This window comes from Ipomoea triloba, chromosome 10, assembly GCF_003576645.1.
Source record: "Ipomoea triloba cultivar NCNSP0323 chromosome 10, ASM357664v1".
Classification (NCBI taxonomy): domain Eukaryota; kingdom Viridiplantae; phylum Streptophyta; class Magnoliopsida; order Solanales; family Convolvulaceae; genus Ipomoea; species Ipomoea triloba.
This window is the reverse complement of record NC_044925.1, coordinates 27791520-27817775: the sequence shown is the minus strand read 5'-3', so window position 1 is coordinate 27817775 and position 26256 is coordinate 27791520. Positions and strand designations below refer to the sequence as shown.

Sequence of the window (26256 nt, the reverse complement as noted above, 5' to 3'; positions counted from 1 at the left end):
CTGTCTTACTTTCCTTTTTTAGTTTGTCCCAAAATGTTGTACTCAATTGAACATCATCATTCTACTTTTCCCAATTTACCCTTATGACTTTTGCTTTCTTTACTGCTTTTATTTTTCAAAAGTGAAAAAGTTGAGTGCATACTTGAAAAGCACATCACATTTACTTTAATTTCTTAAAAAACGTGCAAAAAGCAAATGAGACATCCAATTAGGGACGGAGGGGTATAATTGAGAATTTAATATTATTCGATCTTTAACAAAAGTCATACCACTCTAATTTTTTATTATCTTGGATAATTTATTTTCTATTTTTGTCAAATTATTGTGCCCATAAGTGATATATGTTTCTATTTTTGTCAAATTATTGTACCTATAAGTGATATACGTCCTGCAATGTCGAGATAAATAGTCACACTGTAGTAAAAATTTATTTGATTTTCTAACCAACACACACGCTACAATGCTTAGACAATAGGTCATGCACGCATAAGATAGTACGGAGTAACATTTTTCAATCAATTCATTATAACGAATAAAAGAAATCATTATCTATATATTGATTCTTATAGGTGGAATGCTCTAGCCTCTAGATATTGGTTAAAATTTAATCTTTATCACCAACTTCATGGTTCTTCCAATGCTAGATTTACACAACTAAACACAATAGTCTCCATTCTGATCCATGGAGTCTTGAAACTTGATTGGTTCCTGGTCCTCAGCAAGCCTTTTCTGATCCATGGAGTCTCCATTCTCAGACTGTTAACAAGTTTTTCTGGAGAAATGACACAAAACTAGAATCATAAAAATGGCTATTTATTGGAAGATGTGGAAGATGAGAGATAAACTCACCACAAATTTTGACTGCCAATCTCTTTGATCCTAGTGTAGCCGCAGGTAGCCTTCTTTTTTGGCTCTTTCTGCATTTCCAGTTCCTCTTTTAACAAAAGATCTTTGGTTGAGAGACCAACTTCTTTTCATAGCCCGCTTTCGTCTCCAGGCCATTACTTTGTTATAAAGAGACGGGAAAAGAAAGCACAGAAGGAGAAACAGTAACATAGTGAGGCAGAGTTGCATGACATTTCGGAAGCCATCCTGCAACTCGGGTTGCTTTTGGTTTGTCCAGGGAACTCCTCCCACGTTCATCCCAAACACTGTCGATGGAAAGAAAGGAATTCGTTCGCATCAGATAGTATGCGAGGGTTAGAAGTTGAAGTAATTAAAACGCTACCTAAAGAGAGAATGTTCACCTCCGGTTATAACTGATAAAGGAAGAAATATTATGGAAAGGAAGGAGAGGTAATACAGTCTCCGATTAATTTGGGCAGACTGCCAACTGTCGAGACCAGCCTGCACTGCTGTAACACGATTGGCTATGAACCCAACATTCTCCTTCAGTCTCCTAAGCCGACCAATTAACTCTTCGAGGGAGACGATGTCTTCGTGGGCAAACCAATCTTTTGAAGAGCACTTCTCCTTGACTCGCAGAAATACTTGCTCTCCATGTGCAATTGCCTGCAATGCCATTTTAGATGAAAGTACATCTACAAGCTCTAATACTACATCTCGTTAGTGCTTGTTTGGTTCAGCTTTTCTAGAGCTTATCAGCATAGAGAAGTAGAAACTGGGCCAAACAGCAAAGATATATAAAGGATTTCCAGGCTAGATAACAGGAAAAAGCTTTTCAACAAGTTCTATTGTTCTAAATTGAAGCTTTTAATTTTTGAAGAAGCCAGTAGCCTGGCAAAACAAGCATTTAAGTATTAGCTATATAAATAGGCAACTATAATATGCAAAGTAGCGAGATCTACTATTCCAAACAATCTGCAATAAGAAAGCGTGAATACAACTAAACGAGGAATAAGCCAAACATGTTAGAAGTCCAGAACAGAAGTCCCTATAACCCAAAAAGCATCTCCCTAGCAGAGAGGTGGGGAAGATTTTGATCTACAGGTCTCATGAAAGGAAGAGAAAGCATAGGACATTCTGGCAAGAAAAAAATGATTCAGTTCTTTCGTTTATTGGTTCTCAAGAGCAAAGGTTCCTACTCTAGATGGCTATCAGCAGCAAAATACAGCCTATAGAACTACCAAACCTGACAATGTGAGCATGTAATCTGGAATTCGCATTCTTGATGTTTAATCCTCAATAACTGAACATAAATTAGATTTATTTTTCAAATGGTTGAGTGGCTTCTCTTGTTCTAAAAGTGTAGTAAAATGTGGAATGAGAATGTGAAGGCCATTACCACGTCCATGTAGCAAACTAACAAGTGCGCCTCTATTTTCACTATAAATTACTCCTTAGAAACCAAACAAAGTAACAAACTCTAGTTTTCCCAAATCCAAAGGAAGTCATATGATAGGTAGATAAGGCTGTAAAACTACCTGCAAGAGACGTTGTAAGTCAAGATGCATTTTTGGAAATCTTCTATCATCCAGCATTTGTTTCTTTAGAGCAGACCCACCTGGAATCAGACCAGAAACCAAGCACAACCCATGAAACAACTGAGGAAAAGAAAGGTTTAAGACACAGGATGCAATTGATATATAACATATACAGAGAAGCCAGTGAAACGTTTAATATTGCTAATTAATCTCTGACCCGTTGGCCATTGCACATTTGACATTAAGGGCAAACATACCTCTATCCAACTCCAACTCCACTGTATCTAACTCAAGCTCGAGATTTGTCACAACATCTTGAAGCTGGTCCACATGTGTGTCTATGAAGTGAACAACAAGATTTGACACTGATTTAGGAACGGGATTATCAGCTTCCTCGGAGTGATTCATTGTCAGTAGAAAATCAAGAAAATGCTCTCTGATCACAATCCCGCTTCTTTCCCTTTGTTCCGTGCTACTATGACTAGGACTTTCCACAACAGGAACCTCCGAAAGAAGAGAATCATTGACGGGAGAGAAACCTAATCTTGGCAGACGACCCAACGAAACAGTGATCACTGAATGCTCAGTGACTCTCGCAGAAATTCTAAACGTAAATTTACTCATGGCAGGACCAGGTGAATTTACCCTAAAGACAAGAGCACCATCAACATGCCCACAAAAGGGTCCGTTGCTAACGAGGGACAGAATGTCTTGGAGCTTCAACGGAGGGCAGAGAACATCAATAAGATACTGTGCAGATTGCGAAATCTTGTGATTCAGCTTAGGAAGTTCCACATGGTACCAACAAAACTCTTTCCCTCTCCCCTCTAACAAATCCCATTCCTTGTTGAAGTAGCCCCCTTCTCCATCAAAAATATATGCTTTCACTCTCACAGCCCCCGAACAACGCACCAGAAAATCATTATTCTCCCCAATATTATTAGTATGTGTTAGTGGCATTGTTTCCATTTCCTCTTCTTCTACTTCTCCACCTCTCTCTCCGTTCAACCTCTCATGAATAAGTTCCATGTTCATAAAAACTTTCACTCATCAGCTAAAGTAAAAAAGCAATAAGAAACCCCGATACAAGCAAGCTCTTTTGTTCAACAATCGCTCCAAGTTCTAGAAGAACAAAAATTCAGTTTAGAAAGGATGAAGCACACGCCAATCACCTCCGCCTAATCAGCGCAATTATAACAGAATTCAAAGAACACCGGATATAAATGAAATCAAAAGAAATGAAAATCTCGAGTACTCTGAAATCTGCAACAAATTCATGAACACCAAATTACCCGATAGTCCGGCACCAACTTGACATCATATCTATTCTCACCAATTAAGCAGGAGGGGCTTTACCTCGTTGAAACAGCTCAAAGAAACTACAAGCGACTCCGGTACAAAGCAACGAAAATCCAATCATCAAAATCCCTACAAAACCAACCAAATTCAAATGGTTCTATGTAAGCAGCCGAATGAAGAAAAAAAAACTTTGTATGATTTTCTCTGCGTGTACTCAAAGTCAACTCACAAATGCGATCATGGAAATGAATGAAGAAGTCAGAAATCGGAAAGAAGACCTGCTCTATCTAGAATTCTGACCAAAGAAGGAAACTTTCCTCTAAATCACCGTCACCTCCAACTTCCAAATGGGAGTTGATTTTCTTTTCCACAGTAAATTTGACTTTCACATACGTTTATCGCAGTAACTTCTTACTTCATCCTCGTCATTTCAGTTAGGAATCTATGTCATTCCACCTTATCTTCTACGGAGTATAATAATACAAAAATTTTACATAATTAAATTAAATTTTTTTTTTAATACTACTAACTCTACTAACTCTATGTCATTCCACCTTAACTCTAATTAAGTTTAAAATTAATTGGCCAAGGACCTTACTTCCTCATATGAGAAGTTGTGAGTTTGAGTTTCACGATATTGACTTTTTGTGCTTAGATTGAAAAAATAGTTATAAACAGATATTGTATTGTAATAGAGTTATTAGTATTATATATTTTATTATTAAGTTTTGTTTGATATGTTGTTTTTTTTAGAATAAAGAAATTTTATTAATTAGGTTAAAAGCCCATACAAAAAGAAGACATAGGCAAACAAATTGAAGCCCATGCCAAATAATAACAGAACGTCTAAACTAAAAGGCTAATCCAAACTAAAAGCTAATCCAAGATAAAGGCCCAACCCACTAAGGTAGCCAAGGCCAAAATAAATAATGACAAAAGAATAAAAGAATAGAGAGCCCAAGTAAAGGCCTAGGATTTTCCATATTGGACCTGGGTCCAATACCGTTTCACTATTTTTTTTTTTTTTAAAAAAAATACTAAACATATGGTCTTGAAATGTGTGAATGTGAATGTTTCAAATTGTGAATATGAAGTATAGAATTTGTGAATGTAGAGTTATAAATGTGTGAATTTGTAGTAATTACTAAACATATAGCCCTAAAATGTGTGAATGTGGATGTTTCAAATTGTGAATATGGAGTATAGAATTTGTAAATGTAGAGTTATAAATGTGTGAATTTGTAGTAGAATTAACAAAGTTCTAGCAACCCTGAAATGTGTGAATGTAGATGTTTCAAATTGTGAATATGGAGTATAGAATTTGTGAATGTAGAGTTATGAATGTGTGAATCTGTAGTAGAGTTAATAGAGTTCTAGCAACTTGTAGCCCTGTAATATGTGAATGTGGAGTTGCCAAGTTGTAAATATATGGAGTATAGGACCTGTGAATATAGAGTTTTGAATGTGTGAATGGTGGTATTATAGTTAATAAACATATAGCCCTGTAATGTTTGAATGTGGAGTATTCAAATTGTGAATATGGAGTAAGGATATGTGAATGTAGAGTTTGTATTCTGTTGCGATGAGGAGCTGTTAACGTCGTTAATTTTTTTTAAATAAAAAAATTGTGAAACGGCGTCGTATTGGATCCAGGTCCACGACATAACAACTGTTTTCCACAGGTAATTTATTCAGTGAACACGGGTCCACCCACCTCGCAAGGTGGATTCGGGTCCAAAAATACACAATTTATATACTGAATGTTTAAAATTTTTATATACTAAATGTTTATTATTTATGCTAATGACCTTGTTGTCAAGTCGTCACTAACCCCAACATGGTCATGTACACGTGCAATTAGTCATATTGGCGTAGTTTCAGGGCAAATTATACTGTACACCACGGTGCACATAGCAATGTGCACCACGTACCTAAACGACGTCGTTTTGAGCATTGTAAACTAATCGTCCGTCTTTTTTGAAAATCACGTTTCCCGTTTCGGCCAGTCTCTGTATTTATGTTAATATTCTGTGTATTTCAGGCAATCATTCTGTGTATTATAGGCAACCGTTATGTGTATTCATGTTAGTAACACATGTTGTGATTTCATGTTAGTAACACATGTTGTGATGTGTTTGTGCATTCGAATGTTTAGGAGGATGAGTTCTGTGTATTTTGTGTAAATATTATGTGTATTCATGTTATTAACACAAGTTGTGATGTGTTTGTGCATTCGAATGTTAGGAGGATGAGTTCTGTGTATTTTGCGTCAATATTCTATGTATTATGGGCAAACATTCTGTGTATTTTAGGCGAACGTTCTGTGTATTCTATATAATGATTATGTGTATTATAGATAATGAATTCCCTGGAGTCATTCGCTTCCACTAACATCTGTGTATTTTGTGTCAATATTCTGTGTATTTCGGGCAAACATTATGTGTATTCTAGGCAAATGTTCTGTGTATTATAGATAATGAATTTCCTAAGTCATTCGGGTTTGCGTCTACTAACACCAAAACGACGTCGTTTTACGTACGTGGTACAGGATATAACGATTGTAGTTTCAGGCTTTAGGACTACTTTTTCAAAAGACACATTGGATGACTTTAGTCATAGGGCCCATTGCATGTTTGCCAAAAAGCAAACTTTGATACGAATTGGATAGCGTTGAAAGCAAATTGAATATAGACCCATCAGCTACATCCTGAATATTTCGAGGCGGTCTCCGCTCTCTTTTAATAATGGATTGGGTAATTAGGTAGAAAATAGACATCTAATGATGTAATCGCATGACGGGTTAGATTCAATCGCTTTTAGTTTCTTTATAGATTTGTACTATACGATGTATATGTAATCATTTGGTAGCATCTTATTGGAATATGTGACAACTACTGTGGGTCATATCTCCACTCTTCAACTTGCAATTTTCTATCCACTTGACCAATAATGGCACGCCAGTTTCCCAGCATCCACGCCCCCTGGTTAAAAAAAACAACAATGGTGAAGTATAATATATAATAGAATAATGACCAATTGGTGATATTATAATAAAAGACTTTGCTGATAGAGTAAATGGAAGCAGAAGCAATAATACTGTCATATGTTGTGTGTTTAAGGTTCAATGATTCGGTCTAAGCGTTCTTGACGACTGCTTTTCATTTTATCAGATAAGGAATTGAAGAGCCATGGCGGGTCGTTTCTTGCTTCTTTTCTTGTCAATAATTATCCCTTTAGTTCACTCACTATCCTTCAACTTCGACCGGTTCACTGCATCCAGTGCCCAGAATCTTACGTTCGAGAGAACCGCCGTGGTGAACCGCTCCATCCAGCTAACGTCGGACCGGCTGGCGAGTATCGGCCGGGCGACATATGGCGAGCCGCTGCATCTCTGGGACAAGGCCACGGGGAATCTCACGGCCTTCAACACCCACTTCGCCTTTGTCATAGATTCCAAAGGCAGCAACCGCTACGGCGACGGTTTCGCGTTCTTCCTGGCGCCGGTGGGTTCCCGGATTCCTCCCAATGCGACCAAAGGCGGCGGCTTTGGCCTTGCCAATGACGACGACCGGTTGAATTCTAGTAGAAATACGTTTGTTGCTGTTGAGTTTGATATCTACATGAATGAGGAGTATGATTCTCAGTCCAAGGAGGTTGGGATTGATGTGGATTCTCTGAAGTCTGCTGTTTCTCAGACATGGTTTCCAGACATTGAGGGTGGGAGGCCAAATGAGGCCTGGATTAGCTATGATCCTAGGTCGATGAATTTGAGTGTTGTGTTCACTACTTTAGTAAACAATAGAAGTGTATTTGATCACTTGTCATATGTTGTTGATCTAAGGAAGTTCTTGCCTGAAATGGTGACTTTCGGGTTTGCTGGCGCAACAGGGAACAGATCAGCTTTGCAGAAGATTACTTCATGGAATTTCACTTCAACCTTTGATGTCAGTCAAATCCAGGCAAACCCAGAGAGCAAATCAGCTAGGAAGGGCCAACCAGTGGGGATTGTTATTGGTGTGGTGGTGGGAGGGTGTTTTCTGATGGGAGGTTTTGGAGTGCTTCTATTTGTGATGTGGAGAAGGAGCAAGATGAGGGAGAAGTTTGAAGATGAGATCTTTGGTAATAGTGAAGAGCTTGGAGGTGGGGCCGGGCCGAAAAAGTTTACATACAGAGAGTTGGCTAGAGTTACAAACAACTTTTCGCAACAAAACAAGCTTGGAGAGGGAGGATTTGGAAGCGTTTATAAGGGTCACTTGAAGGAACTCAATTCGTATGTTGCTGTGAAGAGGGTGTCAACGGAATCCAAGCAGGGGATCAAGGAATATGCATCAGAAGTGAGGATAATCAGCCGTATAAGGCACAGGAATCTGGTGCACCTAATCGGTTGGTGCCATGAGAACAAAGATTTTCTACTTGTGTATGAGTTCTTGTCTAATGGCAGCTTAGACTCCCATCTTTACAAAGGCCAAAGCCCGTTAACATGGCCACTAAGGTACAAGATTGTTCAAGATTTAGCCTCTGCATTAATCTATCTACACGAAGAATGCGAAAAGTGCATTGTCCACAGGGACATAAAGTCTAGCAACATCATGTTGGATTCGAACTTAAATGCTAAACTTGGAGATTTTGGATTAGCCAGACTTGTTGATCACGAAAAGGGATCGCGCACAACTGCACTAGCAGGAACCATGGGCTACATAGCACTCGAATGCGTCGTCTCAGGGAAGGCTAGCAAGGAAACAGATATCTACAGCTTCGGCATTGTGACATTGGAGATAGCTTGTGGGAGAAAACCAATTGATCCCACAGCTGAAGAAAGTCGAGTTAACATTGTTGAATGGGTGTGGAAACTGTATGGAACTGGACAAATTCTTGATGCTGCTGATCCAAATCTTTCGAGGGATTTCACTGGAAGAGAAGTGGAACAAATGATGATTGTCGGATTATGGTGTGCTCATCCCGATTGCAGTCTCAGGCCAAGTATTAGGCAAGCCATTCAAGTGCTCAACTTTGAAGCTCCTTTGCCTGATCTCCCAGAAACCATGCCAATAGCAACATTTAGGCCCCAACCAAAAGTTGCATATTCTCCATCTTCATCATACTATGGCTCTGATGTTTCTCAGACTAGCCAAACGCAATCTTCAATCTGTAGTGGTAACACTGTAATCTCATGTTCTTCTGCAGTATAGTTGTCAAGATGTAGATAATTTATGTACATCAGTGGACTTAAAAGCCCTTGTACCCCTAATTTTCAACTTTGGGTTAGAGCAATTATGTGTCAATATTGTTAGTATTCTATAGTCCTCGATGTATTATGTTTTTTTTATTCTTACGGTTCACATTGTATATATTTCACATTTCTCATATGGCATCAGAAGTCCAGGTTCCCTATGGCGTCTAACTCTGTGGGTGCTCATGACGAGTCTTCTGAAAGAACCATCTCCAACGTCGCTGCTGCTCTTCCCTCGCCGTAGCGGCTAACTCCCTTTCTTTGTAGTGAGACAAAGCGATTTATATATTGTATGCTCAATACGGATAATGAGTGAGTGAGAAATTAATTCTCAAAGTAGACCATTTGAGTTGGAAATGAACGTGGAAAGACTTTGTAAATGCATTTGTCCACATTGGTTTGGGAAGTGAGTTTACACCACTATATATACAAGAGCCTTTTGGAATGAGATTGAATTGTATAGCATAGAGGCTCTCTTTCACGCGTAAGGGGCGGAGTGCAAATCAAATCCTAAAATGAGCTTGAAAAGGCTTGACCAAAACTTTCAAAACTTTGATTTTTCTCTCTTACTCTCTCAAAATCGTTTCCTACAAAAACTCTTCCAATACTTTCATAAAAGGTAGAAGTTCTCACCTATTGTTCTAGTTGCCAGACCTTTTTTTGAGTACTCAAACTTAAAGGTTGTGATCTATTTTACTCTAGGAGACTAACGCTATGACGCTCCTAGCACTCTTGAGAAGTAGCGAATCAATTTTAAGGAAAATGTGTGTTACACACGAATTGGATCTTTCTTTATTATCATTAGGTTTATAACCTCATGTTTGAAAACCATCTTTTCGTTATATATATATTTAATTTTTGGTACATCAACTTATTTACCACCAACATATATCGCGGACTCTAATCCACACTATAAAGTAGATCATTGACATAAAGTACATTTTTATTATACTAAAGGTACATTTTTAATACACTAATGTATTTTCTAAAGATACATTATTTGGGTATACATTTGATAAGTATTAGTTAAAAAGTATTAATTTTTGTTATAAAAGTAATATATATTTATTTTAAAAAAATACCCATTTGCAAGGTATGGTTTAAATACGGAGTATTAGTTTTGGTTTGGAATCTTTGCTGAGGAATTTTAAAATAAAAAGTAAATCTGTACGTAACACAGTGCTGCTGAGTAGATTTCATGGTCAAGTTGGATGGCTGATGGCTGTAGTAGCAGACTAGCATACTGTGGGTCAGATTCAGACAAATTGCAACTTGCCACTTTCCCAGTAATGGCAACCCAGTTTCATAGAACCCACCGACGCCCCCTGTAATATAATGATGATATATAGTATAATAGCCTTTCTTGATCTCTATTTTACTTGTTATCGGATAAGTAAGAGCCATGGTTGGCTGTTTCTTGCTTCTTTTGTTGTTGATAATCCCTCTAGTTCACCCACTGTCCTTCAATTTTGATCAGTTCACCCCCTCCAATGTTCAGAACATTACGTTTGAGAGAACTTCCGTGGTGAACAACTCAATCCAGATAACCCCGAATCAGCGGAACAGCATTGGCAGGGCCACATATGCCGAGCCGCTGCACCTCTGGGACAAACCCACCGGAAAACTCGCGTCGTTCAACACCCATTTCGCCTTCGTCATTGATTCCAATGGCAGCGCAAAGTACGGCGACGGTTTCGCGTTCTTCCTGGCGCCGGTTGGGTCCCGGATTCCTCGTAATGCCACGAAAGGCGGCGGGTTTGGCCTGGCGAATGATGATGAGCGCTTGAACTCCAGCAATAAGTTTGTGGCTGTGGAGTTTGATGTTTATTTGAATCATTATGATACTGAGCAGAAACATGTGGGGATTGATGTGGATTCTCTGCAGTCTGTTGTTACTGCCACGTGGTCTCCGGATATTGAGAGAGGGAGGATAGGGGAGGCTTGGATTAACTATGATCCGAGGTCGATGAATCTGAGTGTTGTGTTCAGGAATCTAGGTTCATATAGTCATGTTTCCTACATTCTTGATCTGAGAAAGTACTTGCCAGAAAAGGTCACTTTTGGGTTTTCTGGTGCAACAGGAAGGGATACAGCATTGCAGATGATCAATTCATGGATTTTCACTTCAGCTCTTGACATCAGTGAAAATCAGGGAGCCAGAAAATCAACAGGGAAGGGACTTGTGATTGGCCTGGTTGTGGGAGGGTGTTTTGTGATTGGAGGTTCCATGGCGTTTTCATTTTTGGCATGGAGAAAGAGGAAGATGAGGGAGGAATTTGATGATGATATCTTTGGTAACATTGGGGAACTTGGAGGGGGAGCCGGGCCGAAAAGGTTTACATACAGAGAGCTGGCTAGAGCCACAAATAACTTCTCGCGGCAAGATAAGCTTGGAGAGGGAGGGTTCGGGAGTGTTTATAAGGGCTACTTGAAGGAACTCGATTCGTATGTTGCTGTGAAGAGGGTGTCAAGGGGATCCAAGCAAGGGATCAAGGAATATGCATCAGAAGTGAGGGTTATCAGCCGGATAAGGCACAAAAATCTCGTGCACCTAATCGGTTGGTGCCATGAGAACAAAGATCTTCTACTTGTGTATGAGTTCTTGTCCAATGGCAGCTTAGACTCCCATCTTTACAAAGGGAAAAGTCTATTGACATGGCAACTAAGGTACAAGATTGTTCAAGATTTAGCATCTGCGTTACTCTATCTGCACGAAGAATGCGAAAAATGTATCGTCCATAGGGACATAAAGTCCAGCAATATCATGCTGGATTCAAACTTAAATGCTAAACTTGGAGACTTTGGATTAGCTAGGCTGGTTGATCACGAAAAGGGATCACGCACAACTGCACTGGCAGGAACCATGGGCTACATAGCAATCGAATGCGTCACCTCAGGGAAGGCTAGCAAGGAAACAGACATGTACAGCTTCGGAATTGTGACATTAGAGATAGCCAGTGGGAGAAAACCAATTGATCCTACAGCTGAAGAATGCCATGTGAACATTGTTGACTGGGTGTGGAAACTCTATGGAACTGGACAGCTTCTCGACGCTGCTGATCCAAATCTTTCGGGCGATTTCAATGGAAGAGAAGTGGAACAGATGATGATTGTCGGGCTATGGTGTGCTCATCCGGATTGCAATCTCAGGCCAAGTATTAGGCAAGCCATCCAAGTGCTCAACTTTGAAGCTCCTCTGCCTGATCTCCCAGAAACCATGCCGGTAGCCACATTTTGGCCTCAACGAAATGTTCAATATTCTTCATCTTCATCACACTATAGCTCTGATGTTTCTCAGACTAGCCAAACAAAATCCTTAGTGTCCAGTAGCAACACAGATTGCTCATGTTCTTCTGCTGTATAATTAATCTGAAATTGTGTATTTCTTTTCTTCAGTTTGACTGCAAACTTCTTCTAGTTACATGGCAGTTTCCCTTTTTCATTTTGCAGCAGAAAAACTCAAAATTTTCTCCGAGTAATGATATTTTAATGCTTGGACTAGTTGAATGATGCATCCAAATCACACCATAACCTTGACTCTTTAACATGAAAAGTCAATATTCCAACCAGTTACATTAATAATTCGCATATTCCTATGTCATCAATTAAGCATGTGCCATTATTGATATAATGGAATAGTTATTATAGACTTCAGAATATTTGTTAGGTAGAAAAAGAAGAAAATCCCCTTTATCTAAATTATTTCCACCAAATCTTTGAAAGATATTAAAATATTCATATTCATTTGGAACAAGTTTGATGCATAATATTCTGGGAATGTAGCATTTCTATGAAAATGAATAGGAAGAGGAGAGGAAGCTAAGACTGTCAGTTTCCTTTTGGGCTAAGTATGTCTATTTGGCATATAGTGATTTCAATATCCTAGGAAAATAAATGAACTAATAAAGTAGTTTTATTTAGAAAACTAGAAAAGTTGGTGTTACATTAGAGGTGTTTATATACATACATAATAATAATTTTTAAAAAAATTGTACCCCTATTTTTTTTAATGACAAGAATACTCACAATCAGTACTTAGAGTGTGCAAAGTAAATTCTAACTATTGACCATAGGTGGCAAACGATAAGATAAATTGACCTAGGTAAAATCATGCATTGTGACTTTAGCTGACAAAGAACTACGTAAATCAATCTAGGTACCTGTTTTCTGACCTTAGTCAATAAAAATTAAATAAGTTATCCATAGCTAATCAACTTTTACTGAAAATTGAACTTGTAACTTTTTGTGTGATTATTAAATTAAGAACGTGATCAACTTAACTTGTAAACTCTCAATTTTTTGAGACCCAATGTGCCGGCCATGGCCGGCCCTCCTTAAACGGTAATTGGCGGGTGAGAATATTTAATGTAGAGGCGTAGGACTGGCAATTGGCAAAGTCTCGTACCTGTCTAAATCTACTGTTAGATTATTTGTGAGAGCAATTATTTATGAGAATCAGCACATATAAAACCTGATAATGAGCAATAATCTGTAAGCCATTAGCCATGGCAGCAGCTACCTTGTATAGATTCTTGAATATCCCATTCTTTTCACTCTTTCTGCTTGCCTCTTTAGCATCTCCACTCTCATTTGATCTCCCAAACATCACTCCCAAGGATACAAACGTGAAAATCAACGTGGAAGGAGATGCATATATCACAGAGCAAGGGATCCAAGTCACCCCATATGAACGCAACCAGGTCTTAAATGGCAAAGCAGGCCGAGCAAAATATGTTGAATCCTTTCACTTATGGGACAAAACCACAGGAGAATTGGCAGATTTCACCACTCATTTCACTTTCAACATCGACTCAGATGGTAACAGTAGCTTTGCTGATGGATTGACCTTTTTCCTGGCCAATTTTTCAACCCCATTCAATAAAATTGCCACTGGTGGAGGCAGACTTGGGCTCATGGATGGCCCAGATCCTTTTGTGGCTGTGCTGTTTGATACGTACTCGAACCACGAGAATACCTCGATGACGAATGTAAGTATCAACATTAATTCTACGCTGGAATGGGTTAATATCACAGCATGGTTGAATGATGTTACTCAGGGACGGGATAACAATGCTTCCATTACTTATAATGCTAGTTCCAAGGTTCTTGGAGTGGTTTTTACAGGGTTCTGGAATGGCCAGTATCTGACAGGCAGCCTTAGCTTTAAGGTTGATCTGAGGGAATACTTGCCTGAGTTCATTAGCATTGGCTTCTCAGCTTCAACAGGACTGTACTTTGAGAAAAACACTGTCAGCTCGTGGCGGTTCAATTCCACTTCACTGAGGCCGGATAGTGTTTCTCCCCTGTCGTCCCCGCCTTCTCCAGACCCGAGTCCTCCCCAAGAAGAAAAGAACAAGAAGAAAGGACTATCAAAAGGAGCACTGATAGGATTGATTATTGGTGTTCTAGTTTTTGTTGCTCTGTTGGTTTTAGGCATCTGTACTTATCTTAAGAAGATGAGGGGAAAGAAAAGAAATGAGACTATTCTTGGTCAGGCCAAAGATAGTGAACTTGAGATGAGGGCAGAGAAAAGAAATGAGATTATTCTTGGTCAGGCCATGGATAGTGAACTTGAAAAGACTGGCAATGGGCCTAAAGAGTTACCATACAGTGACTTGGTTATTGCAACTAACAACTTTGCAGAGAAGCTTGGAGAAGGGGGGTTTGGAGTGGTTTATAGAGGTTTCTTAAGGAGCCTAAACTTGGATGTGGCTGTCAAGAGAGTCTCAAGTGGGTTTAAACATGGGATAGAGGAATGCCCAGAACTCAAGATCATTAGCCAATTGAGACATAGAAATTTGGTGCCATTTCACGGTTGGTGTCATGAGAAAGGAGAGTTGCTGCTTGTTTTTGAATACATGCCACAAGGCAATTTAGAGTCCCATCTCTTCAACACAGACTCACATTTGAATTGGGGGCTCAGGTATAGAATTGCAAAAGACTTGGCTTTGGCTCTGTCCTATCTGCATGGACACTATGACCAATGTGTATTGCATAGGGACATTAAGTCCAGTAATGTCCTGTTGGATAAGGACTTCAATGCTAGACTAGCTGATTTCGGGTTAGCCTCGCTTGTTGACCATGGAAACGCACCCGAAAAAACCATATCTGGATTAACACCAGGGTACGTAGCCCCAGAATGCAATTTCACATTTAAGACCAGCAAAGAGTCAGATGTGTATAGTTTTGGAATTGTTATATTAGAAATTGCATGTGGACGAAGAGCCATTCTTGACAATGAACTAGGAGGTGCGAAAAGCTTGGTGGGATGGGTTTGGGGTCTGTATGGAATGGGAAGGCTACTACAAGGCGCAGATCCTAAGTTAGGCAAAAACTTTAATGAGAAAGAAATGGAGCGATTAATGATGATTGGGTTATGGTGTGCTCACCCTGATAGTAATTGTCGACCAAAAATAAGCCTTGCTTTAAATTGCCTTCACTTCCATGTCCAAGTGCCCATCCTTCCACCAGAGATGCCTAAGCCATTTTACTCAACTTCTTTTAATGTTTCAAGTTCCTATAGGCAGATATTAGAGGGCAATACAAGTTCTAGCAACAGTAGTTGCCCCACACATCGTACTTCATCTTCAACCACAGATGCTAGTTCTTCATCATCTGCCTCACATTGATGGCACCAACATTGTTGGCTTCCATATCTTAATCTCAATCAAAATACTCCGATCCACCGCCTTGTTCCGCTCTACTCTGCTTCGCTCCACTATGCACCATCACCTGCGATCTATACACAACAAATGTTTTTGAGATTGTGTCATGTGAACTTGTAGATACATTAATAATTTAATACTGTAGCATACTATGTATATATTAAAAGTGTTTTCTTTCTTTTCATCTTTAGTTAGTTGTTTGTTCAAGTCAATTATGTTCTCAACAAAGTAGTACCGGAGAAGTTATTGGTTACACCAAAGAATGCTAGCGCTGACAATATAGAGCGCAGCTCAGACTAGCCAAGTCTTGGTACAGCCATTATTATTAAGTTTGAATATAGGGTTTAAAAATATCACCATAAGCCAATGTTGAGTAGAACCTATGTATATGTTAGATTGTAGTTACAAAAAATATATATATATAATAAGTACTGCAGAAATTTTCAAACCCGAGATGCAAGATAGTGTATAGCTCGGACTGCCTAGTACAACAATTAAGAACTTTACCTTACGTGGCGTTTGGTTCAAAGGATACAAAATAAAGAATTTCAACATAAGGGAATAAACATGAGATTATATGACGAATCATATTCGTGTGTTTGGTTGTACTATGGAATAGAAAAGGAATATCGTTTAAATAACTAAAATACCCATATTCAAAATAAAACACATAAACATACTCACCCACCATAAAATAGCAAAATATGAAACATAGTAAAAATTATTCTAGTGAGATGGGATATCTTAAATTTAGTTGACCAGCAAGTCTTCCTACTTGCACAGACCAGCAAGTCTTCCCACTTGCACTTTAAAGTTTACGTTGAGTTCACAGTGGGAGCAATTAATTTTTGTTTTTAGATGGATAGATCTCAGCGCAATACTTACGCCTTATTAGTTATAAGCCATGGCAGCAACTGCATTATATTGTGCAGATTCTTGAATATCTGGTGTTGATAATCCCTTTTGTCCAGTCACTATATCCTTGGATCTTGAAAGTTTTACAACATCCAATGTTGAGAATATTACGTTTGAGAGAAGCTCTGTGGTGAACAGCTCCATACAACTAACGTCAAACCAGCGTACAAGAATTGTTGGGTAGGTATCCTTACTATAGATTTAATTTGTACGAATCACAGCATCCAAACCCCCTGTTTTTTTTTTTGTGAAAGAAGCCCCCTGGTTATGATGATGAAATATAATAATCACCCATTGGTGATAATAAAAGAGTTTCTTGATAGAGTAAAAATAGATGATGAGTCAAACTGGATCTTTTTTTTTTTTTTTTTTTCTCTGTTTTTTAGTACTNACTCACCCACCATAAAATAGCAAAATATGAAACATAGTAAAAATTATTCTAGTGAGATGGGATATCTTAAATTTAGTTGACCAGCAAGTCTTCCTACTTGCACAGACCAGCAAGTCTTCCCACTTGCACTTTAAAGTTTACGTTGAGTTCACAGTGGGAGCAATTAATTTTTGTTTTTAGATGGATAGATCTCAGCGCAATACTTACGCCTTATTAGTTATAAGCCATGGCAGCAACTGCATTATATTGTGCAGATTCTTGAATATCTGGTGTTGATAATCCCTTTTGTCCAGTCACTATATCCTTGGATCTTGAAAGTTTTACAACATCCAATGTTGAGAATATTACGTTTGAGAGAAGCTCTGTGGTGAACAGCTCCATACAACTAACGTCAAACCAGCGTACAAGAATTGTTGGGTAGGTATCCTTACTATAGATTTAATTTGTACGAATCACAGCATCCAAACCCCCTGTTTTTTTTTTTGTGAAAGAAGCCCCCTGGTTATGATGATGAAATATAATAATCACCCATTGGTGATAATAAAAGAGTTTCTTGATAGAGTAAAAATAGATGATGAGTCAAACTGGATCTTTTTTTTTTTTTTTTTTTCTCTGTTTTTTAGTACTATTGACTTTATTACAATGTAGTATCTGTTCATAGCTACTTTCTTTAACCAAATGAAGTACAAAGAGTTAATATCTCCTCTACTGAGGCGAGGGGCCCATGAGATGTAACTAGGTGTCACTAGACCACAAGGTCTTTGGCGTCAAACTGGATTTTAATGATAGTTGCTTATTACTTTCTATAGAAATCATAATATTTAATATTATAGAAAATTTATATCAATTTGAAATAAATAAATTATAATAGATATTGTATTGTAGCATTTATGTGTTAGTATTTATGAGTAAAATGATTGTTATTAATATTGTAATATTTATAACTAAAATTGTGATATTTACAAAATATAATTCTAATGTAGATTACTAAATATTATAATACTTATATGTGAAATGTAATCTACATGGTTGAAAAAATCGCTAGATGTAAGTATCTAGATGGCGATTAATCGACTCCAGGGCGTCGGTGTATTTTTATTTTTTTAAAAACTTGTTAAATTTTTTTTTTAAATTTTTCTAAGACTTAATAATTATAAATTATTTAATATTTTAATAGTTAATACTAAAATATTAAATATTAACTTAAAAAACATCTATAGTTTGAATAAGTTAGAGTTTTTTGGCATTGTTTTTGAGTGAAAATAATAGCTAAACAGCTGACTGCTACCTAGTGGATGCCTAGGAGGCCTAGGCTGTCAGCACCTAACTGGCCTAGGCTGCCCCGGCTGCCTAGATCACAGATTATATGGTGATATCCTAGGCGGATATTGTAATGTGATACTTTGAAGTTTATTGAGCATCTCTCCGGTTGTCTCTAATTTTTGCAAAAGGAAATATAGAGAAACAGTAATGTGATATGCTTTGTGTTTCAGGTTCAAGCTAATTAAGGATTTGGTCTAAGCTTTCTTGAATCTTGACGACTGCTTTTCGTTTTATCATATAATTAAGAAAGATCGAGCCATGATGGGTCGCTTCTTGCTTCTTTTCTTGTTGATAATCCCTTTAGTTCACTCGCTATCCTTCAACTTTGATCGGTTCACGGTCTCCAGTGCTCAGAATCTTACGTTTGAGAGAACCTCCGTGGTGAACAGCTCCATCCAGCTAACGTCGGACCGGCTAGCGAGCATCGGCAGGGCGACATATGGCGAGCCGCTGCATCTCTGGAACAAATCCACCGGGAACCTGTCGGCGTTCAGCACCCACTTCACCTTTGTCATTGATTCTAAAGGCAGCGGACAGTACGGTGATGGTTTTGCTTTCTTCCTGGCGCCTGTTGGCTCCAGGATTCCTCCGGATGTGACCACAGGTGGCTCGTTTGGCCTCACGAATGACGACGAATACTTGAACTCTAGTAGGAATACATTTGTTGCTGTGGAGTTTGATATCTTCATGAATGATGGGTTTGATATTCAGTCCAAGCAAGTGGAGATTGACGTGGATTCTATGAAGTCTGTTGCTACGGCGACATGGTTTCCAGACATTGAGGAAGGGAGGCCGAGTGAGGCCTGGATTGATTATGATCCTAGGTCGATGAATTTAAGTGTTGTGTTCAGAGGTGTAGAAAATAATGTAAGTGGATTGGGTCACCTGTCATATATTGTTGATCTAAGAAAGTACTTGCCAGAACGGGTGACTTTCGGGTTTTCTGCTGCAACAGGAAACAGATCAGCATTGCAGGTGATCAATTCATGGAACTTCACTTCAACCTTTAACATCACTAAATTCCAGGCAAATCCAGACAGCAAATCAGCTCGCTATAGTAAAGGCGGCCATCCGGTGGGGATTGTTATTGGTGTGGTTGTAGGAGGATGCTTTCTGATTGGAGGTTTGATAAGTGCAAGAGATGCTACAATTGTAAGGTCAATCTCGGGTCGCATTGCATGTATTTACTAGCGTTTGAGATTGATTTGCCCTTTTATTGCATTAGAATACTTGATTTTGTCATGGAACCCCATTCCACACTTGGCTAATTGTTTTTCAGGTAAAAAAGTTGCGCAAAGTGGTGAAAAAGGGCATGGATTTCAAAGATTGATTCGAGAACCAAATTGGAAACAAAAGGACCGACCGGACGCGCCTAGGACGCGCGCCCGCCCAGGCGTCCACGTCCCAGGTCCACAAAGTGCAAAGCAGTGCGCAGCGGACGCCAGCCGGACGCCACCGGACGCGCCGCGTCCGATTAGTCGCTCTCTGAAGTTTGCAAAGTCTGCTTAGGGCGCGCATCGGACGCCAACGGACGCCCCACGTCCGAAAAATCACTCTCTGAAGTTTGCAAGGTCTGCTTAGGACGCGTAGAGGACGCACGTCGGACGCCGCGTCCGATTCCCACTTCCCGCGCCGAAGATTTGAACAAGCGCGCAAAGAATCCCGCTGGACGCGCAGAGGACGCGCGTCCAGTCGGGCGTCCGATACGGTTTATTTTGGCGGTTGGCGCGATTTAAATAGGGAATTGGGGCATTTTTTTGGGGAGGATCCCCATTCATTTTTCCAGATTAGTCTAGCCTAAAATTCTCTCTCTAGAATTAGGTTGAAATTCTCTCCCAATTCACTTCAATTCCATTCATACTTCCATTCAATTAGCTAGATTTGGAGGAGATTGTGGACAACAACTTGCAATTGATCAAGATTTGTAGAAGATTTCCATTTGCAATCAAGTAATCTTTCAATTTCTTCTATTGTTCTTCAATTTCTTGATTTTGATTTGATCTTGAATTTTGCCCTTGATATTGAATTGCATTTTGATTTTGATTCTAGTTTTCCTTTTTGTGTTTTGTTTTGTTGAATTGAGTAATGCTTTGAATTGAGTTGAATTGCTTTGTTGATTTGGTTTGAGCTTTGTATTGAGCTTTGCTTTCAATCCTTAGAGCTTAAATTTGTTAGATGCTTTGAGAATGCTTAGTCTAGTTATGTGTGGCTAGTTACCTAGGGATTAGGACTAGTTGAACATACGTTTTGCTCTTGAGCTCTTATGTCTTGAATCTAGGGTAGATTAATGCCTTTTGGATAGCTTGATAGTGGTTGGGATGTTTTGTATGATCTCTTTTCCGATTAGGCCAATTGGACTTGAGGATTAGTGTGTTCGCTTTCACCTATGAGAATAGGGATTGCTTGAGACCTCACCAACCTCTTTTCCTTCTCACCTTTGAGAAAAGGGAGTAGGAAGGCAAGATGCACATTAAGTGTTTGTGGTAATGCCTCTTCTAGCCTAAGGTTCACAAGTATGGCTTTATGGTCTAGTAGTGAGTCCATTGACCACGAGAGTGGCGGTGGTGCTAGTGACCTTGTCTCTTGTTAGTCCGTTGAGCGTTTTTCACATCCCTAGTACCCTAGAAAATCAAGAGTTGCATGTGTGGTAGACTAGTCCCAATCCTTCTTTCCTAAAATTGTTCACAACACCTTTTGTTTTAAGGGTTTGATATATTCTTAGAATGACATACACAAACCTTTCGATAGGACTAGCTTTTGAAATCTAGGAACTCTTGTGTCTAATTCCTTGTCTACCAAATCCTTTTCTACCATTCCTTGAGACGATACTCGGGAACTTCTTCCCGTTTTATTCACCTACACTCTTTCCACCTCCCGCGAAAACTACACCCATCAAGGTTCCGCCACGCTTTTATTTGTGGTGTGGAGAAGGAGGAAGATGAGAGAGGAAGGAGATGATGATGATATCTTTGATGACAGTGATAATGAACTTGGAGGGGGCACTGCCATTGGGCCAAAAAAGTTTACCTATAGAGAGCTGGCTAGAGCTACCAACAACTTTTCGCAGCAAGAGAAGCTTGGAGAAGGAGGGTTCGGGAGTGTTTATAAGGGCTATTTGAGGGAGCTCGATTCGTATATTGCTGTGAAAAGGGTGTCAAGAGGATCCAAACAAGGGATCAAAGAATATGTATCAGAAGTGAAGACCATTAGCCGTACGAGGCACAGGAATCTGGTGCAACTAATCGGATGGTGCCACCGGAACAAAGACCTTCTACTTGTGTATGAGTTCATGTCCAATGGGAGCTTAGACTCCCATCTTTACAAAGGCCAAAGCCTGTTGACATGGCCACTAAGGTACAAGATTGTTCAGGATTTAGCGGCGGCTTTACTCTATCTGCACGAAGAATGCCAGAAATGCATTGTTCATAGGGACATAAAGTCTAGTAACATCATGTTGGATTCAAATTTTAATGCTAAACTTGGGGATTTTGGATTAGCCAGGTTGGTTGATCACGAAAAGGGATCGCGCACAACTGCCCTAGCAGGAACCATGGGTTACATAGCACTCGAGTGCATTGTCTCAGGGAAGGCTAGCAAGGAAACAGACATTTACAGCTTTGGAATTGTGACATTAGAGATAGCCTGTGGGAGAAAACCAATTGATTCTACAGCTGAAGAATGCCATGTGAACATTGTTGACTGGGTGTGGAAATTGTATGGAACTGGACAGCTTCTTGATGCCGTTGATCCAAATCTTTCGGGCGAATTCAATGGAAAAGAAGTGGAACAGATGATGATTATCGGGCTATGGTGTGCTCATCCAGATTGCAGTTTCAGGCCAAGTATTAGGCAAGTCATTCAAGTGCTCAACTTTGAAGCTTCTCTGCCTAATCTCCCAGAAACTTTGCCGGTAGCCACATTTTGGCCTCAACGAAATGTTCAACATTCTTCATCTTCATCATACTATGGCTCTGATTTTTCTCAGACTAGCCAAACAAAATCCTTAGTCTCTAGTAGCAACACGGATTCCTCATGTTCTTTTGCAATATAATTAATCTGAAATTGTGTGTTTCTTTTCTGCTAGACCAAGTTTCTTCAGTTTGGCTGCAGACTTGTTTTAGTTTCATGTCAGTTTCCCTTTTTCATTTTGCAGCAGAAAAACTCAAAATTTTCTCCAATAATGATATTTTAGTGCTTTAACTAATTGAATGATGCATCCAAATCACACCGGCTATTCCATATTCCAATTAGTAATTTGCATATTCACATGTCATCAATTAAGCATGTGCCATTATTGATCTATTGGAATAGTTATAGACTTTAGAATATTTATTAGAGTTTATTGTACTTTTGGTCTGTGTATTGTGGTATTAACAATTTTGATCTACAACTTTTAAAAGTAGCATAGTTGGTTCACTATGAAGTATCAATTTCTTAGTGCAAATCTTAATTTCAATCAAAATACTCCACCTCTCCGCTTTGTTATACTCTGCTTGCTTTGCATTATTATGACATGATGTGATAGCCTGATGTGAGAGTGTTAACCGGCCTACTTACCTACTGAAGCACAAAACTAAGAGGCTCGAACCTACTCCCGTGAGAGTGTTAACCGGGAAACCGGGTGCCACTAGACCACAAGATCATTGGCGTAAATTTGTCTTTATGTTAGTTTCTATATATGTTAGTTTCTAAATTTGTCTTTGTTACATAAAAGCTCAGTTTAGAATAGCGTAAGTTGAATGGTTGAATTAGGGGTTTCAAAGTTGGCTGAAGTCCAAAAGAGGAATATTAAATTGTCTCTCATGCCTTTGCTTTTATTAATGGAGGGAATTGGAAGCTGATGAAACTGATTTCTTGTACAAATTTTATAAAACTTTTTTTTAAAAGTGTCGGCTTGCCGGGCCTGTCAGAGAATTAAAGTCACACAATTCTTAACTCACGGACTTGACGGGTCGACCCGTAAAAACCCGCAAAACATTAGATCTGCAATAAAGCGGGTTTAATAAGACATGCCGACCCACTTTGAAAGCCCTAGGTTAAACCTTCCCTATGAAGGGCAAAGGGGTCACAAAAACCATTGCAATTTGCGCAAATGGACAAACTCATAAACATCATTTTAATTAATAATAGTGATTTTATTTTGAAAAGCGATTGATGCACAAGTAGGACCGCAATCACAGCATGCAAAGTAGTGGGTCAAGTTGTCAAGATTTGTGCCTGTGGTTTGAATTATTCGGGTTATTAATAGTTTATCTAACTCTATATTTATTGTAAGTATAATTATTTAATGAGTGCTACATTAGTTTTTCAAAACTCCCTTTTTATTTTTAGTATTATTAACTCTGTTACTATACAATATCTCTTCATACATACTTTCTAAACTTACTAAAGCACATAGAGAATTGTCAAATATTCATACAAAATAATTTCCATAAAATCAAACATTTCCTAATTGGTTCCAACCTGGAATTCAAAAAACATCATATCATCCAAAATTTTCCGTGATTACGACCCTAGACTCATCACTCTCTAGATGGAGTAGAGAGTGGGCTAGCGAGTCTTTAATTTGTGTCTGAATTTTCAACCATTTCTATAGAGTAATAATGTCTTAGCATTCATATCCATTATTAGAGATATCAGCAGAGCACAACCAACCATTGTAAGCTAGCAATGACTATTGCAGCTGCCTTGTGCAGATTCTTGAATAATGTTATCTGGGCAGCCTCTATAGCCCTTATGCTCGCCTCTTTGGTGCATTCACTATCATTTGATCTGCCATCCATCGGCCCTAACGATGCAAATACGCGCATCAAACTTGAAGGAGATGCATCCATCACCACCCCGGGCATCCAACTCACACCCTATGAACGCGATTTGGTGTTGAGTTTCAAAACTGGTCGAGCCACGTATATTGAACCCCTGCACCTATGGGACAGGGCTTCTGGAGATTTAGCTGATTTTACCACCCATTTTACTTTCATCATCGACTCAGAAAGTAACACTACTTATGCTGACGGGCTGGCCTTTTTCTTGGCGGGTTTTTCCACCCCATTGAATAGAACTTTCACCCGTGGTGGCGGCCTGGCGCTTATGCACGAGTTTGAACCAGAATTGTCTCCGGATCCTTTCGTTGCTGTGGTGTTTGATACCTACTCGCACCCGATGCACCGCCCCATGACGAATGTAAGTATCAACATCAGATCTATGCTAAAGCCTGTAAATATCACGCCATGGTTCAACAACATTACACAGGCGGTGGAAAATTGGTTCAACAACATTACACAGGCGGTGGAAAATAAGGCTTCCATAACTTATAATGCAACTTCCAAGATTCTCCAAGTTGTTTTTACAGGATTCTGGAATGGCCAGTACTTGACAGACAACCTTAGCTATAAGGTTGATCTGAGGAACTGCAGCTTGCCCGAATTCGTTAGCTTTGGCTTCTCAGGAGCAACAGGAAACGGGTTTGAGAAGAACAATGTCATATCGTGGCAGTTCCATTCCACTTCGCTAAAGAAAAAGAACAAATTATTGGAAAGACAAGTAATAGGATTGAGCATTGGTGTTTCTGTTTTAGTTGCTATGTTGGGTTTAAGCATTTATTCTCGTTTTAAGAAGACGAGGGAAGCAGAAGGCTACAAGCACATTATTCTTGGTCGGGACATGGATACTGAGTTTGAAAAGGAAGGCAGTGGAGCTAAAAAGTTCCCATACAGTGAATTGGCAAGGGCAACTAACAGCTTTGCAGAGGAGCAGAAGCTTGGAGAAGGGGGATTTGGAGGGGTTTATAGAGGTTTCTTAAGGAGCCTAAAATTGGATGTGGCTGTCAAGAGGGTCTCAAGTGGGTCTAAACAGGGGATTAAGGAATATGCTTCGGAAGTAAAGATCATCAGCCGATTGAGACACAGAAATTTGGTACCACTTCACGGTTGGTGTCACGAAAAAGGGGAGCTACTTCTTGTTTATGAATTCATGCCAGAAGGCAGCTTAGATTCCCATCTTTTCAAGAAAACATCGCCATTGAATTGGGGGATCAGGTATGGAATTGCACAGGGCTTGGCCTCAGCTTTGCTGTATCTACATGAAGGGTGGGAAAAATGTGTGTTGCATAGGGACATCAAGTCCAGTAATGTGTTGTTGGATTCAAGCTTCAATGCCAGGCTAGGTGATTTTGGGTTAGCTAAGCTTGTTGACCATGAAATGGCACCTGAAAAAACCTTATCCGGAGGAACCCCAGGGTACATAGCCCTAGAGTGTCATTTCACGTTCAAGACTAGTAAAGAGTCAGATGTGTATAGTTTTGGAATTGTTGCATAAGAAATTGCATGTGGACAGCGAGCTATTATTGCCAACGAATCAGGTGTGAAAAGGTTGGTGGAATGGGTTTGGGATCTGTATGGAACGGGAAGGCTACTGGAAGGTGCAGATCCTAAGCTATGCGGAAGTTTTGAGGGACAAGAAATGGAGAGATTAATGGTTATTGGATTATGGTGTGCTCACCCTGATAACAACAATCGGCCAAAAATGAGCCAAGTTGTACATTGTTTAAAATTCCAAGTGCAATTGCCTATCCTTCCATCAAAGATGCCTAAGCCAATTTACTCCACTCCCACTCTTCCAGATACACTCTCTTCTTTTGGAGGCGAAGATGGTGAGAAACAACAATTTGGGTACCATAAGATTTCAAACTTCAACACTAGTCTATTGCACTTCATTTCATCTTCTGGCTCGTTGTTGGAAATTAAAAATTTCTTTACAATGTGTAGTCCAACGTTTTTGTGATTGTATCATGTAACATAGTAAATATATTAACACTCTGCATTAAAGGTGTTTTGTCTTTCATCTTTATTTGGTTGTAAATGTTGTATATTGTTGTGTCCGTTGGCCTATCAACCTAAACCAATGAACTTGCTGTTGATATATTAGAGGTAAAATAAATTAAACAGGAAGATTTATGTACAAAGAACATGGAGTAGAGACAAGGGAATTATTTTATTCCTTAATCATATTTACATCCTCACACAACAAATGAAGAAAGGCTATATATAT

General features: G+C 39.2%; 4 protein-coding genes and 1 pseudogene across 8 annotated transcripts; 4 read left to right on the top strand and 1 right to left on the bottom strand.

Moving 5' to 3' along the window:
- Positions 1-404: 404 nt before the first annotated feature.
- On the bottom strand, positions 405-4013 carry LOC116032588 (zinc transport protein ZntB-like). Of its 5 annotated transcripts, none has more exons than XM_031275228.1 (7): positions 3913-4013; positions 3741-3812; positions 2642-3647; positions 2385-2464; positions 1248-1512; positions 850-1151; positions 405-772 (listed from the first exon to the last, which is right to left on the bottom strand). In XM_031275228.1, exons 3-6 carry the CDS (start codon positions 3417-3419, stop codon positions 880-882), a joined length of 1395 nt encoding a protein of 464 aa, XP_031131088.1. In that variant the 5' UTR covers positions 3420-3647; positions 3741-3812; positions 3913-4013; the 3' UTR covers positions 405-772; positions 850-879. The 5 variants fall into 5 exon arrangements, with proteins under 5 accessions (XP_031131088.1, XP_031131091.1, XP_031131086.1 ...); XM_031275231.1 differs by having other exon boundaries at positions 2642-3506; XM_031275226.1 differs by having other exon boundaries at positions 2642-3812.
- A 2734-nt stretch (positions 4014-6747) lies between these two features.
- LOC116031634 (L-type lectin-domain containing receptor kinase IX.1-like) lies at positions 6748-9248 on the top strand. The gene has a single exon (XM_031273880.1). It carries the CDS (start codon positions 6872-6874, stop codon positions 8870-8872), a length of 2001 nt encoding a protein of 666 aa, XP_031129740.1. The 5' UTR covers positions 6748-6871; the 3' UTR covers positions 8873-9248.
- Positions 9249-10244: 996 nt separating this feature from the next.
- LOC116031890 (L-type lectin-domain containing receptor kinase IX.1-like) lies at positions 10245-12341 on the top strand. The gene has a single exon (XM_031274238.1). The coding sequence runs from the start codon at positions 10316-10318 to the stop codon at positions 12275-12277; it is 1962 nt and encodes a 653-aa protein (XP_031130098.1). The 5' UTR covers positions 10245-10315; the 3' UTR covers positions 12278-12341.
- A 1077-nt stretch (positions 12342-13418) lies between these two features.
- Positions 13419-15542, top strand: LOC116033431 (L-type lectin-domain containing receptor kinase IX.1-like). The gene has a single exon (XM_031276172.1). It carries the CDS (start codon positions 13419-13421, stop codon positions 15540-15542), a length of 2124 nt encoding a protein of 707 aa, XP_031132032.1.
- Positions 15543-17157: 1615 nt separating this feature from the next.
- On the top strand, positions 17158-26038 carry LOC116033429 (annotated as a pseudogene).
- The last annotated feature ends 218 nt before the right edge of the window (positions 26039-26256 follow it).

Bases quoted from the DNA above. Each gene is read 5' to 3' on its own strand.
- LOC116032588 (XM_031275226.1), bottom strand. From the start codon at position 3,419: ATGAACATGGAACTTATTCATGAGAGGTTGAACGGAGAGAGAGGTGGA. The intron at 2,465-2,641 runs GTATGTTTGCCC...GTCTGATTCCAG, and splicing joins GGAGTTGGAGTTGGATAGAG to GTGGGTCTGCTCTAAAGAAA. The intron at 1,152-1,247 runs GTGAACATTCTC...TTCCATCGACAG, and splicing joins TTTATCAGTTATAACCGGAG to TGTTTGGGATGAACGTGGGA.
- LOC116031634 (XM_031273880.1), top strand. From the start codon at position 6,872: ATGGCGGGTCGTTTCTTGCTTCTTTTCTTGTCAATAATTATCCCTTTA.
- LOC116031890 (XM_031274238.1), top strand. From the start codon at position 10,316: ATGGTTGGCTGTTTCTTGCTTCTTTTGTTGTTGATAATCCCTCTAGTT.
- LOC116033431 (XM_031276172.1), top strand. From the start codon at position 13,419: ATGGCAGCAGCTACCTTGTATAGATTCTTGAATATCCCATTCTTTTCA.